General features: G+C 39.4%; 1 protein-coding gene and 1 pseudogene across 4 annotated transcripts in view; both read right to left on the reverse strand.

Moving 5' to 3' along the window:
* TRIP4 (thyroid hormone receptor interactor 4) overlaps positions 1-20,563 on the reverse strand; it is a 66,399-nt gene that overhangs the window by 30,474 nt on the left and 15,362 nt on the right. For 2 of the 4 annotated variants that reach the window (XM_024735271.1, XM_024735269.1), the window contains 5 exons: positions 19,062-19,140; positions 16,277-16,406; positions 14,145-14,360; positions 10,120-10,246; positions 1,716-1,903 (listed from right to left, as the gene is read on the reverse strand). In XM_024735271.1, the coding sequence (XP_024591039.1) occupies positions 1,716-1,903; positions 10,120-10,246; positions 14,145-14,360; positions 16,277-16,406; positions 19,062-19,140 (740 nt within the window). Of the gene's footprint in view, positions 1-1,715; positions 1,904-10,119; positions 10,247-14,144; positions 14,361-16,276; positions 16,413-19,061; positions 19,141-20,563 lie in introns of all 4 variants that reach the window. The other 2 variants (XM_024735270.1, XM_024735268.1) reach the window with 1 other exon arrangement.
* Positions 7,066-8,877, reverse strand: LOC112393163 (eukaryotic translation initiation factor 4B pseudogene; annotated as a pseudogene).

Below are 20,563 nucleotides of genomic sequence, written 5' to 3' on the forward strand. Positions count from 1 at the left end.
ATCTGCAGCAATATGGATCAACTTTGAAGTATTATGCTAAGTAAAATAAGTCAGAGAAAGATAAATACTTTATGGTCTTACATGTACAATCTGAAAAAAAAACTCATAAATATGGAGAACAGACTGGATGAAGGTAGTCAAAAGATACAAACTTCTAATTATAAGATAAATAAATCCTGGGGATGTAATGTACAGCACGGTGACTACAGTTAACGATACTGTATTGTATAGTTGAAATTTGCTAAGAGAATAGATCTTAAAGGTTCTCATCACAAGAAACAAAAAATTTGTAACTATGCAAGGTGATGGATGTTTTGTTTTGTTTTGTTTGTTTGTTTGTTTGTTTTGCGGTACGCGGGCCTCGCACTGTTGTGGCCTCTCCCGTTGCGGAGCAACTGGCTCCAGACGCGCAGGCTCAGTGGCCATGGCTCACGGGCGCAGCTGCTCCGCAGCATGTGGGATCTTCCCAGACCAGGGCACGAACCCGTGTCCCCTGTATCGGCAGGCGGACTCTCAACCACTGTGCCACCAGGGAAGCCCAAGGTGATGGATGTTAACCAAATTTATTGTGGTGATCATTTTGCAATATATACATATATATGTAATCACTATGTTGTACACCCTGACGATGTTATATATCAATTATATCTCAATAAAACTGAGAAAACAAGGGAAAACGAACATGTAATGATAAGTGAAAGAAGAAAAACATAAACGTAAATATAGATTATGACCTCATTATGTAACAATTTTCACAGGAAAAAGAATATAAATAAATACTCCAAAATGCTAACGGTAGCTGTTTCTAGGTGGTGGAATTATAGATGATCTTTCTTTTTCTAGCTGCTTTTCTGTATTTATCAATTTTCTATTTACATTTATAAAAGCAAAGGAAAGAACTATTTTTTAAAAGTTGCATTGAGAAGAAACATATGAAACCATGGAATAGTAAGCTATCACCATCACTAACATGTACCACGACTTAACTTTATAATACCTCTACTTATCCCTCACTACTTCCCCCACTTTTTGCAGAAAAGGAATTTGTGGTAAGATAGCTTCTCAATATGGTTACTCAGATTAAAAGACAGATGTATAGATAGAAAAACAAAATCAGTTAGGCTGGTGTCTTCAAAAAACTAATAAATAGGCATAAAAACTTTGAATTTCCAATAGGATCAAACCATTAAGGTTGCTGAGTGATATATTATTGTACAAAGGCAAAGCCAAGAGAAGTTTTCTCAATAGACTTCCTTCCAAAGATGAAAAAACTTATGTTCTATTCTTTATTATGACTAGGATCCTTAGTCCTTCTAACCTCAGTTTTTTTAAAGCTATTCAGTAAAGAACAAGTCCATAACATGAATACATTGCTTAAAGTTCTATGTGCTGCAGAGTATTATAAATCATCGCTAGATTACTTTCATGGTAAGGTGTTACCTGCTATATTGGGTTGAGTAGCATCCGTCCCAAACTTATGTCCTCCCAGATGAATTCCAGTCCATAATTCTATATCAAGTTTATGTAAAATCTTCCAAGATTCATTTCTGTCCTTACTATTTTTTTTTTATTTAATTTTTTATTTTTTGGCTGCACCGCATGGCATGCGGGATCTTAGTTCCCTGGTCAGGGATCGAACCCACGCCCCCTGCAATGGAAGTACGGAGTCTTAACCACTGGACCACCAGGGAAGTCCGCCTCATTTCTGCCCTTACCTTTTAATCCCTCTGACAAGCAGAGAAGCCCAAGGCTGATGCATAGAGAGGCACCAGCCACCATCAAAGCCTTCCTGAAATTCTTGGTCCTGGATTCGAAACTGATGCCGACATGAACTGAACTCTAGTCCTGATCCTGCTGAATGGAAAGCCTTCTTCTGTGAGGCTGCACCCGTCTGATCTATCCACTATACAGGAAAGAAATCAAACATATAATTTTGTCTGACAAGGGAAAAATCTGGGGTAGGTATACAAAATGAGATGAATTCTAATATTAATGAATCGTACTGGAAACATTCTCTTAGAAAAATGTATCCCATCTTTGTCTGAAACAGGGTCAAAAAACGTACAGAAGGTATAAATTCAGTAGGAGTCCCAGGTATGATAACATGGTCCCATCTTAAAGGATAGTTAGATAATGTTGCATTCTCCACACACAGCTTCCTAATTCCAGTAACAGTACAACCATCAGACCAAATAATTGGTCTGTAATTATTTCCACTTTAAAATGATTAATGATCCGTATTGGACAATTTCCCAATATAATTCTATCAGCCAAATGAAGGTTCAACATTTTGGTCCATACATTCTTCATGTGGGTCATGAAGGGTCACATACTGTTACCATGATAAAGCCAAACAGATGCTTTCGGGGGGCAGCAGTTCTGACTATTGGATACATGAAGTATTCTCTTATCCTGAAATGAACAACTTGTCCCCCAAAAGACAGGATGAAGCACTACTGAAACAAGGCTCCCATCATGTAAAGAGAACACAAAATTACAGGGTACAGATAATTACAGGAGACTAAAGAGTCTTGGCAGTAGTTCAGTCAGAGAATGACAAAGGGTAACATTTCTTCCAGAGCAAGAAGACTGAGTGTTCTGAAATTTATTTTTTTTAAAAAAAGGCTCTATTAGGATGATGAGGTTTAGAGTTAAGTGTGTTAATTTTTTGATGTTTTATTTAATAATTTATAGGAAAAAAAATAATTTATAGGGAAAACAAAAATACTAGAATGGTAGTCTAGAGACTCCAAGCAATCATTTAACCCTTAAAGGTTTCAGTTTTCTCAACTGTAAAATGATGGAGTTGGACTAAATGAATCTCTAAGAATCTTTCTGCAATAAAGTTTTATGACTGTAATTAATTGTGTTATAGCTTAAAAAAACACACAAACATTTACTATTTAACTCAGTATATGTGAAAAGCATATAAAGTAGGGAGACATATAAAATATAAAAAAGATATGGTTCTTGCTTTCAAGGAACTTACAATCCTACGAGAAGACAGACACATAAATAACTATCCATGACATAAAGCAGATTTAAGTAAATACTACACAGGGATATAAGTCCTTAAGCGGGAACACAGAGGCAGAACTGATCCATTACAGGGGAAATAGGTGATTTCATAAAACTGTTGGCATATGAACAATCCCGAGGCCCAAATTGTCTGTTCTATCTCTATTATAGTTCTTGTTTATACTACCTGTTTTTCTACTTCACAGCTACTTTCCTAACTTAATCTTACTGTCTTTCAATAACACTATATTAGAGCCTGCTAACTAGTCTCATCTCCATTTTTAGCCTCTACGTAACTCTCTACTGCCTTACTAACTGCAACACTAAATTGGGTCCTCATCATCTTCCCACTGTGCTACCTCAATAACCTGTTTTTTGGTCGCGTGGCATGTGTGATCTTAGTTCCCCGACCAGGGGTCAAACCTGTGCCCCCTGCACTGGAAGCGTGGATTCTTAACCACTGGACCACCAGGGAAGTCCCTACTGCAACAATCTTCCTAGCAATTTCCCTGCTTCTGTCTTAGTCTTCCCTCTAATCCATTCTCTACATAGGCATGGAAGTCATGCCAATTGTCTGCTAAAGTTCTTCAAGGACTCCTCTTTGCCTACTGTAGAATAAAACTAAACTCCTTAGTATGAAACATAAGGACTTTCATGGTAAGATGTTACCTGCTATACTGGGTTGAGTAGCATCTGTCCCAAATTTATGTCCTCCCAGAACCTGTGAAATTGACCTTATTTGGAAACAGATGTAATCAAGTTAAGGTAAAGTCATACTGGATTAGGGTGGACACCAATCCAGTGACTGATATCCATATAAAAGGAGAAAACACACAGAGACAAAGACATACAGGGAAGAAGTCCATGAAAAGACAAAGGCAGAGTAAAGTTACGCAGCTATAAACCAAGGGATGCCTGGGGCCATCAGAACCTCAAAGAGGCAAGGAAGCATTCTCCCACAGACATTCGGAGGGAGTATGGCCCTGCCAACACCTTGACTTCAGTGTTGAGAACTGTGAGAGAATAAATTTGTTGTCTTAAGCCAACCAGCTGTGGTATTTTGTTATGGCTGCCCTAGGAAACTAATACGCTTACTAGCGCAGTTTAATTTCTAACAGTACTTAATTACTTGTGGTTCTCCCAACCTACAATGCTCTCAAGCTGCTAAGCCTTTCTACATGTTATACCACCTACCTAGAATTCCCTCCCCAAATTTGTCTGCTTGGAAATTCCTATTCATCCCTTAAGTCTCCTCTCAAAAACCATTTCTTTGCTGACTCCTCTGTGAGTTTATAATCTCTCTCCTAAACTCCTACTGTATCCATGACATGTGTCTATCATAGCAATTATCTTAAGGAACTGAAATTCTTTGTATTCAAACACATCTTCCCACTAAATTTGAAGTCCTTAAAAACTTTAAGGGCTCTTACCTTTTAATTTCCCAGCACCTAGCAAAGAACCTGGCATGTATACAGTGCTGAATGAGTATCTCCAGTCAAACTCCCTAAAGCACTGCTCTGATTGCATCTCTCTGCTCAAGAACATTCTATGATTCACATTTATTTACAAAATAAAAATGTGAAATCTTCCTAGCTAAACACTTAACTCTTTAGTGATCTGACTCTATCTACCTAACTACTCCATTTCTCATGATAATCCCTTTTAAAATTATTTATTTATTTTATTTTGAACTTTAAAGATCAGATTTGTTTGGAGAAAACAAAAAACCCCACAACCTAAAGGATGGGATTTTACATCTCAAGACCTCTCCCAGGTATGAAGTCTATAGATTACAAATCACTTTCGGAGAAGATATTTTTGTACAAATTTTACATGTATTGAGGAGTGGGTCATAAATGCCTGTTTGTTTTAACAGGGTGGCAGGGTAGAGGAATGGGGGAAAAAACAGGTTTTTGGACACATCTATTTGGAAGGAGCAGACATGAAGAGAGCAAACCCTACTTTTGCATCATCTATAGCAAATGGTTTTAAAAAAAATACCCTCTCAACCTTGGGTATCTCTAAAAGCCACTTCCTAGCTACTAGGCACTCCAAGCCAATTATTTAAAGTTACTTCACTTGGTATGTCTTTTATGTCCACTGGGTAAATGATTATTATGCTCACTGCTGCAGCACTCATAAACCAACACCTCTGCATGGCTGGACAGGGTCTAACCTAGGACTGATGCGAGAGGAGACCAAGATGTCTTTTCTCTGCAGGTACCAATATTGCCCGTAAGGACACCATCTGTTGAGCTGACAGTACCAAGGTGCACATAAAAGCAGGCAAGTAAAGCTACTGTGTTGCAAGAGAAGCCAGGACCTTGTGAAATTGTTCTTCTCCATTATCATTTATTCTCTCAAGGGATGCTAAAAAAAAAGAGAACCAAAAAAACCACACATTGGTCTAGGCCACATTATAAATCCAAACATTGGTGTGGGATTTCACTTGGAGATAAGGAAACTTTTGTTTTTTAAAAAGCTCCCCAAACCCCAATCAAGGTTGTAAGAAAGGCTCCCAATTTAACCAACCTCGTTCACCATCTAAGACTGATAATTCTAAAGTTTTCTGAGGTGTCAAAGGGGTCAAAGTAGCAGGAGCATGAATGGCTGGAGGGAAGGAGTGAGTGTCAAAACATGAAGGAGCCAAGATTGGCTTGAGAAAAAGCAATGATTCCTCATTGAACAGCTCCCAGGGGCTCTAGAGAATGCTTAGGAGGTCAAGTATGTGACTTAAGCAGAAGCTGCCTGTGGGAAGGTAACAGGAAAGAGTAGCATGAGGAACATAAGACGATGACAAGAGTCTAAATTTTTAAAGCTTCAAGATTTCAACAGAATATGGATATATTTGAACTTTCAGAAGGGATAGTGTTTAAGAAAGGGTGAAACCACGACACATAAAAGACCTGGGAGGGACTTCCCTGGTGGTGTAGTGGTTGAGAATCTGCCTGCTAATGCAGGGGACACGGGTTCGAGCCCTGGTCTGGGACGATCCCACATGCCGCGGAGCAACTAGGCCCATGAGCCACAACTACTGAGCCTGCGTGTCTGGAGCCTGTGCTCCGCAACAAGAGAGGCCGCGACAGTGAGAGGCCCTCACACTGCGATGAAGAGTGGCCCCCGCTTGCCACAACTAGAGAAAGCCCTCGCACAGAAACGAAGACCGAACACAGCAAAAATTAATTAATTAATTAATAAACTCCTACCCCCAACATCTTCTTAAAAAAAAAAAAAAGACCTGGAAATTCCCACAACCCCTAAGTGTTTCTTGCTCCAGGAGGTAAACGATTATGTGTTTACTGGAGGTCATACCATTTTCCCTATTACTGGTGCAAAATAATTCATCAAATCCCCAAGCTTCTTTTCAAACCATGATTTCCCCATTCATTTAGGTCACCAAACAGTCCTATTCTTCAGTGGCCTGTAGACTCACTCCCACCTAGCCCCCTGGGGGGTACAAATGAAGGAACTCCCCCATATGTTGGCCCCAGTAACTCAGAATTAAATAAGAGGAGGGGCTGGCAGCCTCCTGGAGACCAAAACAACATCAGAGACTAAACCTACCTTGCCGAGGACGGAGAATTTATTCAGATAATGTTTGAGAATTCATGAATGCCATAACTGGATGATAAGAATTAAAGGTAGAAACCTCACACTCTTCCTTATACCTGCCTGCTGCCCAACCAGATTCAAGACACTGCATCACTATCACTGCCATTTTGCTAAACGGAGGCCCCTAGGCACTAATCACACAGGCAACTGCACGTATCATAAAAACGCACCACAACTTTAAACGTACAGCATTAAAGGCTGTACGTCTCTCATTGGCTACACTGGTGATTCTCCAGTTAGTTCAATACTTTAAAGGCTGCAGCAGCATGCAAAAGAATTTCATTTTGTTTCTTTTTTTTTTAAAAAAAAAAAAAAGTTAAGAAAGGTCTCCAGGAGACGATGAGTTTTATTTTGTCTTGTATGGATGGAGGTTTGATTTGCTCTTGAATGTTCCAGGGTGGTGAGAGACTAGGAGAAAGCACAGAATGCAGAGGTCTATTCGGTGTAATCTTCTCCCTCATTTTCATCTTCACCATCAATGGCAAAAGCAGCATACTTGCTTGCAGAACTGAACTTAGAGGCTGGATTTTCTTCAGCTTTCTTTGGCTCAGGTGCAGATCTGGAGTTTGATCCTTTTTGCCATCTTTCCTATCTGACTCCTTCCAGTGGTCTTTGTTCCCTCCATCTCCTGGACCACAGCTGGAATTTCCACTTTGGCCTTTTGGGGCACTCACCCCATCTACTTTATTTTCATCTTTCCTTACTGGTCCTTCCTCAGATGGTTGAGCTGGAACTACTTTCCCTCCACCACTTGTAGGGGACTGCTGCTCTGTGTCTGAGCTCTGAGATCAAGCAGGAGGGTTAGAACTTTGCTTCATCCAAGCATTCTCCTTTGGTGGAGGGGCTGGCATAACCTTTAGAGGCTGTTCGGATTTGGGAGGCTTAGAAGTTGTAGACTGACAGTCTTCCTCTTTATTGGGTGTTTCATTTTCTAGAGACTTCTCAGTTTCCCTCATGCATTTCTGCCAGATGTGGCTGAGGTCCCTGTCTGTGATGACTCACTTCCTGTCCTCAACCGTTCCCGTTCCTGAGTTTCTTCACTTCGCCAGCTTGGGTGTCTCTCCCGAGGCCGTCGTTCTAGTTTTGGCTCATCCAGCTGACACTGCGGTTTCTCCTGTTCCTTCTGTAGCCGCTCTTCTACTTCTCGTTCTCTAGCAGCTGTGTCAACAGGCTTTGCCCCTCCAAAGACAGAGGCTGCTCGACTGGACTGGGACGTGCTAGCAGCGGAATCATTTTCCTCAGGAGTACTCCGAGGCTTTAGGTTCAGTTTGGGTCTTTGGGGGGGACCTCTATCATCACACCTATAATCATCCCGAGAGTAATCGTCTCTGGAGCTCCATGACCGGTCATCTCATCTGTCATATCTGTCTTCACAGCGGTCCCCGCCTCCTCTGTAGTCATCATCCCTATGGTACCCACTACCAAATGCTCTTCTGCCACTGCCTATCCTGGAATCGTAGCCTCTATCATAGTCTCTGCTGCCTTGGTCATCATAGCGATCTCGGCCCCTGTATTGATCCATGTCCCGGCGTGGGCCATCAAGATAACTGTCCCGATACCCATCACGATATTGGTCTGAATCATAACGATCTGGATACTTGTCTCCAAAGCTATCATCACCTCTTCTAGGTGGGTAGTCATCAAAGCTGTAGCAGGACGGACCCTCCAGTCTGTATCTGTTTTGTCAGAATCCCGATTTCTATCTCAGCCAAAAGAACGATCATCCCTGTCTTTATCCTGTGCTTGATCAACAACGTCCACTCCAATTCTCCTGTTACCTAGAGACTGTTCATTGAGGCTCAGGGCACTGAGCAAGGAATCCAGGTCCTCAAACTCAGCATAACCAAAACTTTTCAACCCTCAGGATCACTGGGTTCATGTGGTAAACGCACTGCACTGATATTTAATCCTCTAAAGAATTCCTTAATGGAGTCTTCTGTCACATCATAGGGCAGGTTCCCTAGAAAAGCAGTGTAGAGTGATGATTTGGTCGATATTGGGTTCCCAAGCAGCCCATGGAGCAGTGGGCAGAATGGAACGGTCAATTGGAGGTGCCCTATACACATCATCATCATTACTATGCCAAGTGGTTGAAACAGCTCCTTCTAGGTCATCTGTTCCATCAGCCCACCTGACTGGTTTGGGGACATAGGTGCTTCCTCCACCAGTCCCTCTATCCTCAGCCAGGAAGTCTGTTACAGAGATAGTCTTCCCCTTCTTATTCTTCTTTTTTGCTGAGGCTACCATTTTTGGAGAGGGAGAGAGAATGCAAAGGTTATTTATTTATTTGGTTGCTCCAGGACTTAGTTGCAGCAGGCTGGCTCTTTAGTTGCAGCTCGAGGGCTCCTTAGTTGTGGCTTGCTGGCTCCTTAGTTGCGGCACATTGCCTCCTTAGTTGTGGCATGCACACTCTTAGTTGCAGCATCCCTGTGGGATCTAGTTCCCTGAGTAGGGATCGAACCTGGGCCCCTTGCATTGGGAGTGTGGAGTCTTAACCACTTCGCCACCAAGAAAATCCCGATAATCCTTTTTATGAGTACTATCTTGGTAGTCTAAATTCACTATTCCCTATGTAGTTGATCCTTGAGCAACATGGGTTTGAACTGTGTGGGTCCACTTATAAGTGGATTTTTTTCAATAGTAAATACTACAGAACTACATGATCGGCAGTTGGTTGAATCTGTAGATGTGGAACTTACTGTGGATGTGGAACTGCTTTACAGAGGGCCAGCTATAATTAATACACAGATTTTCGACTATGCAGAGAGCCAGTGCTCCCAACCCTCCCTTGCACTGTTTAACTGCATATATGTATATACGTGTTTGTGTGTGTATCCCACACCTTATTCCTATAGTTAATTCTGATTGGAATTTTTTTTCCCACCATCCCCAAACACCATTTTCTTGGATATCTACTTTTAAGGAATGCCAGCTTCCCTATAAAAGTCTCTTTTATTCCACTCAACTGTCTTTCCCTCCTTTGGGTTTCCACTGTACTTTATTTATATTTCTATTAATATTAGAGCTGCCTATGTAATCTTTTCCTCTACCAGTCTATGCATTCTTTGAGGATAGAAGCAGTGTCTGGTTGATCACTTACTTCTGTGATTATACATATTAGATGCTCAATGTACCTGATGGCAAAATGAATGACAACAATGAGTAAGTGAATTAATGTATTAATTTAAAACACCACACTATGGGACTACCCACATTCTATAAAAGATAGAGAAAGAGCACTAACAAGAGGACCATGGGATTATTGTTTAAAATCTCTATAGTACTTAACAAAACCTTCTCTTGGGAAATGCTCAAATGATAACTTGTCACAAGTGCTGCAAAAAAACTGGAAAAATTGGGTCAGAGTATAAGATGGGTAGGAGTATTGAGAGAGCAGACTGGTATCTACGGCCTATGAAACAGGCACATTTGAAAGGAGAAATATCTGGGCCCAAACTTTTCCCATCATCAGAGCAAAGGTCCACTAACCTGGGGAGGCGACTGGTACAGGTTGGGATTCACCAGAAGTCCTAAAGGCTCTTCAGAAGATCTATCCAATTTGTTCGGTGGTTGGTTCAAGGTTCCATTGGCAATGGCATGTATTGCCTCATCTAGTCTGTGATAACAAACAAAAGGATACAATAATTGGTAATGTCCTGTGCTCAGAATACCTTTATTTAGCACACACATAAAACTCTTCAACAGCAATAAAACTTGACACTCAAAGAGGGGTCCATGGATGACCTTCCCTGCTCCCCCTACCAACTTCCCCTTCTCTTCACTCCAAGAACCCTAAGGAGTAGGAGTTGGTAGAAGTTCCAGAACACTAGGAAAATAGGTAGGGCACAAGACACTCATTCACCTCTTTAACAAGATTATTAGAAATGCCAAGGTTAGAAAAGGTGCCTAGAAACAGTCTGACCCACAGAAGAGTATTCTATGGCAGCCTATTTCTCAACACCTTCAATTATTCTTCTGCCCACTCAGCAGTCCCTCTCAACTCTTCCATGCTGATTTGAAGTCTATTCTTGCTTCACTGCCCAAAACTTCTAAGGAGGCCCTATACCAGCCCAGTACAAAAGTACTTATCCCTTTCTCTGAAGTCCTGTAGCACTTACTATTTAAACAGTCATCAAATATACCCAACGTTATCCAGCGTCTATGGTGTTTGCTATGGATATTTGGCTCTCAACCTATAGAAGAATGTGATGATTTCATTTAAAGATTATGGAACTAACCCTACTGGCTAGTAAGAGATCATAGGTCTTGCAGGAACCATATCTTATTCTGCTCTACAGCTCTTCATTACTTGCTGCTGTACTCCATGTCCCTGACAGATGCTTGACAAATGTTTGTGGATGATGATTCTACAGCACGATATAATGAAAAGCTTCTACTAGTAGGAAAGGCTGAACCTGACCTTGAATACAATTAAAGAGATATTTGTTAGGAACCTCTTATACACAAGGCAACTTAAAAGGAGAGGAGGACAGGGCTCCTGCCTTCAGGAAGCTTTAAATCTAAGTGGCAGGTTTAAGACAGCTATAAAGATGATAAACAAAACAAGGAAGGATGCAATTATTACTGTAAGATAGATACAATCCATTTGGTGGTTATTATCCCATCATCCCATGTGTTGTACCAAGTACATTCAAAGGGGAGGTAGATATCTGAAAGGCAAAGATGGGAGGACGGATATCCAAAGTAAGGAAAAAGCAGAAACAAAGGCATGAACCAAAAAACAAAACAAAACAAGAACTTGAGGTAAGAGGCAAGTCTAAAATAGGATGGGGGGCTTCCCTGGTGGCGCAGTGGTTGAGAGTCCGCCTGCCAATGCAGAGGACACGGGTTCGTGCCCCGGTCCGGGAAGATCCCACATGCCGCGGAGTGGCTGGGCCTGTGAGCCATGGCCATTGAGCCTGTGCGTCCGGAGCCTGTGCTCCACAATGGGAGAGGCCACAACAGTGAGAGGCCACATACCGCAAAAAAATAAATAAATAAAATAGGATGGGGATGATGGAATCTAAAGGAAGGAAACAGATTTGAGACCTAGTACACTGGTTAAGTATATCTAGAACTCTAGAATCTATGAAAGAAATAGTATAAATAGCTAATCAATATATTTTTAGAATGCTCAGACTTACTGGCACACAAGCAAAGCAAAAAAAAAGTGAATAAAAATTATGATGAAATACCATTTTTCATGTATCAGAATGGCAAAGGTACTTTTTTAATTGTTAAGAAAGAGATGAAGAAACTAGCATCTAGGCACCTGGTGTCAAAAAGTCAAAAAATATGCACAATTTAAATTTTGAGATACTGTCCAATTTCACTTCTAAAAGGCTGTACCATTTTTTATTGAAAATAAAAATGATTTTTCTTACACATAAAAATGATTTTTCTTACTATAAAAGCAATCAATGTTTATTACAGAAAAACTAGAAAATGCAAATTAATAGAAAGAAAATGAAAAATTCATAAACCCATCACCCAGAAATAATTTTATTTTTTCTTTATATCTGTGTAGCATATATATAATAGTTAAAAACAAATTAATTATTTTGAAGCTAGTGGTAGAATTTGTTTTAGGGAGTGAATAACCTCTGATTAGGAAAATTCTGTGATGGATTTGCCACAAATGAAAGAGAAAGACCGAGAACTGGACCGCGTAGAAAGCATTACTGTGTTCACCAATATCCAGTTTTCTGTGTGTGTGTGTGTGTGTGTGTGTGTGTGTGTGTGTGTGAGAGAGAGAGAGAGACAGAGACAGAGAGACAGAGAGATATGTATGCCATTTCCAAAACGTGGAGTGAGATCTCCACGTGCTTTCTTTTCAGTACTGTGCTAGAGCCAATATGTGTATCTTTTCTCAACTCTGTTCAGTGACTTCATGTTGGTAACTTGAAATTGGCCATGATGTAAATTTCTTTCAATAAACTTTATTTTTTAGAGCAGCTTTAGGTTCACAGCAAATCTGAATGGAAGGTTCAGAGACTTCCCATTTACCTCCTGCCCTCACATATGCACAGCCTCCCCCATCATCAGCTATCCCTCACTAGAGAGGTACATGTGTTATACTTAATCAATCTATATTGACACATCAGTATCACCAAAATCCATAGTTTCCATTTGGGTTCACTCTTGGTGTTGAGACTTGAACATTTTAATATTCCCGTCCTTAGAGGGCATATCCACTTTCCTACACTCAAAGATTATGCAATATTATAAATTATAAATTTCAGACAATTTAATGATACATTATGTTTCAAAATGTGCATTTCCCTGATAAATAACTGAGCATCTTTTCAAATGTTTATGGGCTATTTGTATTTCCTCACCTGTAAATTGTCTGTTCTTAGCCTTTGCCCATTTTTCTACTGGATGTGTCTTTTTAACTTGCAGCTCTTTATATACTATGGATATTGCTCTTTTGAACTGTTAAAACTGTTTAAAATGTTTTCTCTCAGTATTATACTTCTTTATGTGATTTAAAATATCTTTGTCTTTTTGACTTCTGGGTTTTGTATCTTGCTTAGAAAGAACTTTATCATACCAAGACATTAACTATATTCTCCTAAATTTCTACTATTCTATTTCTTTCTGATCCTTTTATTTCTTTTGCATTTAACTCTTACTTTTCTTCTCTCTCTTTTTTTTTTTTTGGCCACACCACGTGGCTTGCAGGATCTTACTTTCCCAACCAGGGATCAAAACCAGGGCCCCAGCAGTGGAAGCTTGGAGTCCTAACCACTAGACTGCCAGGAAATACCCTTGCATGTAACATACATACATACATTCATTTATTTATTTATTTCTCATTGTGGTGGCTTCTTCTCTTGTGGAGCACAGGCTCTAGGCACATGGGCTTCAGTAGTTGCGGCATGCTGGCTCAGTAGTTGCGGCTCGCGGGCTCTAGAGCGCAGGTTCAGTAGTTGTGGTGCACGGGCTTCGCTGCTCCACGGCATGTGGGATCTTCCAGAACCAGGGATCAAACCTGTGTCCCCTGCATTGGCAGGCGGATTCTTAACCACTGCGCCACCAGGGAAGTCCCTGCATTTAACTCTTTAGTCAAACTTATTCTCACAGTATGCTTTGAGGTAGAGATCTAATGTAGATTTTTTTCAAAGCTGATGGACCATCATTTATTTAATCCTTCCCTTACTGTTTAGAAAAGTTTTACACAACTATAGACACACATCCATACACACACAATGCAGACGCATGGCTCTCTTCCCAGATTCTATTACATTTCATTCATCTATTCCTGTGCCCAAACTGTACCTCACTGTTTTAAAAACAGTTTTTTATAAAACTACAGTAGTTATCTAGTAGGTCAAGTGGCCCTCGCTGTTCAATTCCAAAATTTTCTTAGCTACTATCCCACGTTTCTACTCCAAATGAATATGTTGCTCTAAAAATTAACAAAAATAACAGACTCATTAAAGGCGGGGGGCAAATCCTTTACAGTTAAACTGCCCCCTTCTTTCAGTCCCTTTCTGGTGTTGTCCACTTACTTGCTGTGATACTCAGTTAGAGGATTTTCATCTTCCATGATCTTCCTGCCTGCAAAGTCAATGGTGATCTTCTTCGAGAGCCGAGAGGCATGTCGAAATTCTCTCAGCTCCTCCTCTCGCTTCTGTAGGGCTTCCCGTTCAATTTTGGACAACCACTGGTTAGAATCACTGGCAAAGTAATCTGACTCATCATCAATGACTTGGGTCCTTCGAATGCTAAGGAAAAAAAAAAGAACACATGGCATTTGTGTTGACACAGTTCGGTCAACAGTTAGGTCACCTGTTGACAAACAGGGACTTGATTACTGGGAAGCTGTTTCAAGTAGCTCACTCTTCTGCTGTCCTGAAGGTTATTATCTCAAATATAGATGCTCAAGAACGTTCCAAAACTAGGTCAAACTCTGCCTGATTTCCAGCTTCTGCGTTTACCTTATTCCCACTGCAGACTCAGCTCAGCTCTTAGAACGCATCTCACCCTTGGGGAGGAAAAGACACAGCACCAAAATCTATTGTCCTCCTATTTTCTTACTAGTCCAGCCCTCACCTTCTTAACTGGGCTTATGTCTGATTTTGCCGCATCTGAGTTCATGTCTTGGCAGCTTACTCAATATCCTAGTCCTTCTACAATTGGGACCTAGACTATTCCTGCTAGGCCCAATTGCCGCTATTTCCCTTAGAAACTGGAGTTCCATCCTGGATTCTCAGTCCTATAAGCTTATTCTTAGGATATCTTTAATACTCTACTACTATATGTCAGTTTTCACCACCTCCCCCATCCCCACCCGAACCCTATCCCCAGTCCCTCATTTAACATATTTACAAGGGCCAAGTTCCAAGATATGACAATCAGGCCTATTTCTAAGATCATACCAACAAAGAAATTAACAACTAGAAGGAATCTTGATGATCCAACTTTCTCCTTCTACAGATAATAAACCTGGGCCTCAAAGAAGTTAAGTGACTACTCCAAAATAATAAATCAGTCTCAACTGCATAATTAATAATTAGTATGATATATTCAGGCATAGGGAAATACTGAAATCAGATTCAGATTTCATTCTTTCAGGACTCAGCTGGAATTATAAAAGTTTTAAAGTAGACTAAGAGTGGTACTATACACAAACCTACATAATGAAATTGGCGTCCTTAGAAACTCACCAGCATAAGGGCAACAATGCCAATAGGGAGAGACCCTTTTCCAGTTTCTGTTTATCAAAAAACGTACTCTATTTCTAATGATGAGTTTCACTGAGTAAGGATAAAAGTGACATTTAAGGATGAAGAGCAAATATTAGTCACAAACCTTGTGACGGGCTTATTAATGAAGAGCTTTCAAAGTATATCTCATGTATTCACAGCAAATGATTTGAAAGCAGCAGGTGTGTCTAACCAAAGGATTATAATGCTAGGAATAGACATATTCAGTTACCACAGTAAGAGATGCAGGGTCTTTCTAAGGATTCTCACATGGCCACTTGAGAAGTGAGCATGTAAGTCCTATTTAAACATTCTTTACCACTAATTGGTCTTCAATACATATTTTTTCCAGAAGAAGAAAAAAATGAAAGAGAATAAAATAAAAAACAGAACTAACAAATCCATAAATCTGCCTCCTAAAGAGAGGTGAGTGGGCTCAATGACAAAAGTGTAGGAGTGTAAAACTCAATTTAGGGACATTATTGAATCAGAAAACAAATTTAGTGTCAAAGGAAAAAGGGAGGATAAATCATGTCTTCCCATGAGGTGGTGTTAACACTCTCCCAGAGACAGTTTCTTATGGAATATCCAGAGGCCCCCCAACAGTTTGCACATGGTAGGCACTCTAACATATGCTGACTGAATAAATGATGGTTTCAAGTAAAACAAGTGGGGAACTGTGTCAACCCAAATCAACTTTCCATGGGGTACACTAGCATTTGCCAAGAATCAAAAAATATTGCAGGGTAGGATCCTCTCGGTGGGAGCCTATCTTATTCAGATATGATTCAAAAACAAGCTGTAGACCTCCTCCACAGAGCATCTGGCTCTTCTTTTGTTGTAAACACTTTCATAGTCCACCCTAAGAAGGTATCAAGTGCCAAAATAATGGACTACTCTATTTCTTAGCATTTTTTATTTTAACCACATCATACCTAGTTCTGTCAAACTCTAACAGTTTGTCTTTATGCTTGATAGCTTTCTCCAGACCAGATTTAAATCGCAATTCTTGATGACGAAGAAGGTCCTTGGTAGAGATGTCCACTTTTCCAGAATTCTCTGTCCCTGAAATTCAATAAGGAAATCAAATGGTGTCAGTGAATCATACCAATTAGTTGTATCGCTGTGCAGCAAAGAACAAAGTATCAGTAGATCTGGCTGTGCCCCTAATGACTGACAGCCTTCAGTTCAATGGAAAACAAACAGGTGCACAGGCCAGGCTTTACTTGTCAGGCATCAAGCAGCGCTTGAAACATAATACATTCTCAATAAATGTTAAGGATCCACTTCTTCCCTTATGGAAATGTGGATCACTAAGGGTAACAAACTGTTTAACAACACAATATAAAAATGCCTTATAAGAAAAACTTTATTGAGTAGGGCTAAATATCACCTTTGAACATACTTTTATATATCAAAGCTAAGAACTAAATAATAAAAGGAAAAAAGAGAAGAAATTGCACAGAGGGACAGAAATGAATAACGAGAACTTATCAGATGCTAAGGCACTTCAAACGTACTATAGTACTTAATTCTCACTATAACCCTGTAAGACAGTTTATATTATCTTTATTTTACAGATAAAGAAACTGAAATTCAGAGACATTAGTAAATTTACTGAGTTCAGTAAGTCAGAAATTAAAAGGTAGAAACAAAATTTAAAGTTAGGTCTGTCTGGACTTCCCTGGTGGTGCAGTGGTTAAGAATCCGCCTGCCAATGCAGGGGACACGGGTTCGAGCCCTGGTCCGGGAAGATCCCACATGCTGCGGAGCAACTAAGTCTGTGTGCCACAACTACTGAGCCTGCACTCTAGAGCCCGTGAGCCACAACTACTGAGCCCACGTGCCACAACTACTGAAGCCCGCACGCCTGGAGCCCACGCTCCGCACCAAGAGAAGCCACCACAATGAGAAGCCCACGCACTGCAACGAAGAGTAGCCCCCACTCGTCACAACTAGAGAAAGCCCACGTGTGGCAACAAACACCCAACACAGCCAAAAATAAATAAATAAATAAATAAATTTAAAATAAAATAAAATAAAGTTAGGTCTGTCTAACTCTAAAGCCCACCTTCATTCCTTGGCCCATGTGTTATCTTCCTTTGTAACAACATACCATAAATCTATATATCCCAGAAAAGATAGCCATAAATCATGATAGAACCAAGATCTAAAATGTGTTAGGAAAACAACTAAGCTATAATGAAGGCTGACCTTTCCCTACACCTAAAGCTCTAGGCTATTTAAAGTCCTAAAAAAAAAAAAAGGCCTGGCAAATCTTTTTTTTAAAATTTAAAAAAAAAGAGGTTGATTCTTGTGTTCTGAATATAAGAAAAGCACTGAGAACTACCTTTTCTCATAATAATGACCCTAGAAAAATCCAAATGGAAAAAATATGGAGACATGTTCTACCTCATTAATAATAATAATAATAAATTACGACTATAAAAATAAAATAACATGAAATGTCAAAACCCAATAGTGATAGGTTTTGGGGTAAAATACTAATATTGTTGTAGACTAGTACGATATTTTGGTAAAGTAATATGGCAAATACATCTTAAGTGTCAAAAATGATAATATTCTTTGACTCAGTAATCCCATTCCTAGGAATTTATCCCAAGGAAATAAATCAAAGATATAATATTAACAGAGTTGACCACTTGTGGTATTATTTATAATTCGGAAAGAGTCAAAATATCCAGTAATGAGGAAATAGATAATCAATTATAATAAATAAATTTAATGACTATTTTTAAGCACTAAAAATTACAAATATGAAGAATATATGGCAACATAAACAATAATTATAAAACAGTTAAAAAAGGAAAAACGTAAAATTCTATATACACTAGGATTGCTACTTCATAATACCAACCAATCTATCTATATTTAAAAAACAACTATGAATTAAAGCAGGAACAAAATATTTGCACAAATGGAAAGTAATGAGTATATTGTTTTCCCTTTAAAAATGTCCTTAACTATTTTTGTCATGCTTTTTTTAACTATAAAAAACTTTGAAGAGTTGCAAAAAAATTAAGAGTTCCTGTATACCTTTCATTCATCTTCCCTTGTTAGTATCTTATCTCACATAACCATAGTACAATTATCAAAAGTAAGAAATTAACAATAGTACAATACCATTGACTATATTACAGACTTTATTTGGATTTCAACTTTTTTTCCACTAATATTATTTTTCTGTTTAGGGATCCGATTCAAGATCCTACAACGCAATTAGTTGTAGTGTCTCCTTAGTCTCCTCCAAACCGTTACGATTCTTCAGTCTTTCCTTGTCTTTCATGATCTAGCACATCTCCAATTCTTAAACTTTCATCCAATAATTTTAGCATCTACTGGTGGATCTTGCCTGTAGCAATTACTATCAATACTACTGTGGTGTTGACATGGTAATTTTCTGTTACCATAATTCCTTCACTTTATTAATTGGAATTCTATAAGAGCAGTTCCTTCTCTCCCATTTATTCATTTATTCAGTTACTTCATGACATTAATTTTATTCTTTGGGTTATAATCCAATAGTATTATTATTAGTTTTTTTGCTCAATGTTAGGTGGTTTTAATAAGAACTTAAAAAAAAATAAACAAGTAAATAAATCGCATCTTACATACCAGGATACAAGTAAGAGAAACAATCACAGATACAACAAAATGTATCCATAACTACAGTGACCCAATTAGAAGACTGCTGCCTACCTGACATGAGCTTCTTCAGCAGTTTCTGGCTCTTGTTTGAGTCACGCTGTAAAATATCCTGTTCTTCACGAGTACATACCTATAAAGTAATAAGAGTAAGACACATGATCCAATAGTTAAATGATAGTGTTTGCTTGATATATTTAAAAAGTAACCTCAAATTACACATTAGATATGGCAATAAAATAGACTGTCAGTGTTTTTTAATCCAGACAAGTATACCAAAAAAAAAGTATACCCAAATGAGTGTTGCCCTAGTCTTTCCATTTCCCCCTTCTTTTATGAACCATACAAAAAACTGATATCACTACAAGTGTCCCTGAATGACAGTTAAAAAAAAAATCTAACCTATTTTCAAAAGATAAAGATTTGCCACCACTGAGAATATTGAAAAAATATACAAGACTTTTTTTTATAGCCTTCCAGTTCTAATTGTGAAATCCAAGTCTTAGAAGAGAATTGCTAAGCAAGTGTCTTATTTATTTATGTATTTATTTTTGGCTGCGCCATGCGGCACGCAGAATCTTAGCTCCCTGACCAGGGATTGAACCCATGCCCCCTGCAATGGAAGCAGGGAGTCTTAGCCACTGGACAGCCAGGGAAGTCCCACAAGTGTCTTATTAAAAAGAGCCAGAAAAAGAAGCAGTGAAAACTAGTCTAGCTTTTATATGTATTTTGCTTCTTTGCCTTCAAACATTACCTGCTTATAAAGTAATAAACACATTAAGCAAAGAAAAAGTTCTGTTTATTATAAAATCACTAGAAGTGTAAGAAGGGAGGTTACTTAAAAGCAGAAGGGGTTACTTAAAAACAATTTCATATTAAGTTTATGAAACTGCAAGACCTCAAGGCCTATCTGCTTTACATTACTCTGTTTCTTGAATTCACCGAAGGATCCAAGGGACCTAACAGAAAACACTGTACTTGCTAGCAGTTGCCTGAGTGGCACACAGCAGCTGTAGGGTGTTTCTCTAGAGAAAAGCCCCATATGGGAGGACATTTGCTGCTGTTTTATGAACATTTTTGATGTTAGATACTACGTTTTTCAGGTCATCCATTGTCTATCAGCTTATTATCTGAGTACATTAAAAAATTAAAGGCCCCACCAGAGAAGGGAAAACAAAGCAACACAAAATGTATACCTTCACCAATATCAAATGCCATTGCTTCTGCCAGTCAGCTCAACTGGCAGAATAAGCCTTCCAGACAACTCACTAGGGTGTTTGTAACAGAGTCATTACAACTACACTTTTGAGGTCACTTACTCAGATAATGAGGAGCTATAAAAAGGAGGTGTTGGGCTTCCCTGGTGGTGCAGTGGTTGAGAGTCCGCCTGCCGACGCAGGGGACACGGGCTCGTGCCCCGGTCCGGGAAGGTCCCACATGCCGCGGAGCGGCTGGGCCCGTGAGCCATGCTGCTGAGCCTGTGCGTCCAGAGCCTGTGCTCCGCAAAGGGTGAGGCCACAACAGTGAGAAGCCCGCGTACGGCAAAAAAAAAAAAA

The sequence above is a fragment of the Neophocaena asiaeorientalis genome, unplaced genomic scaffold (genome assembly GCF_003031525.2).
Source record: "Neophocaena asiaeorientalis asiaeorientalis breed wild unplaced genomic scaffold, Neophocaena_asiaeorientalis_V1.1 scaffold264, whole genome shotgun sequence".
Classification (NCBI taxonomy): domain Eukaryota; kingdom Metazoa; phylum Chordata; class Mammalia; order Artiodactyla; family Phocoenidae; genus Neophocaena; species Neophocaena asiaeorientalis.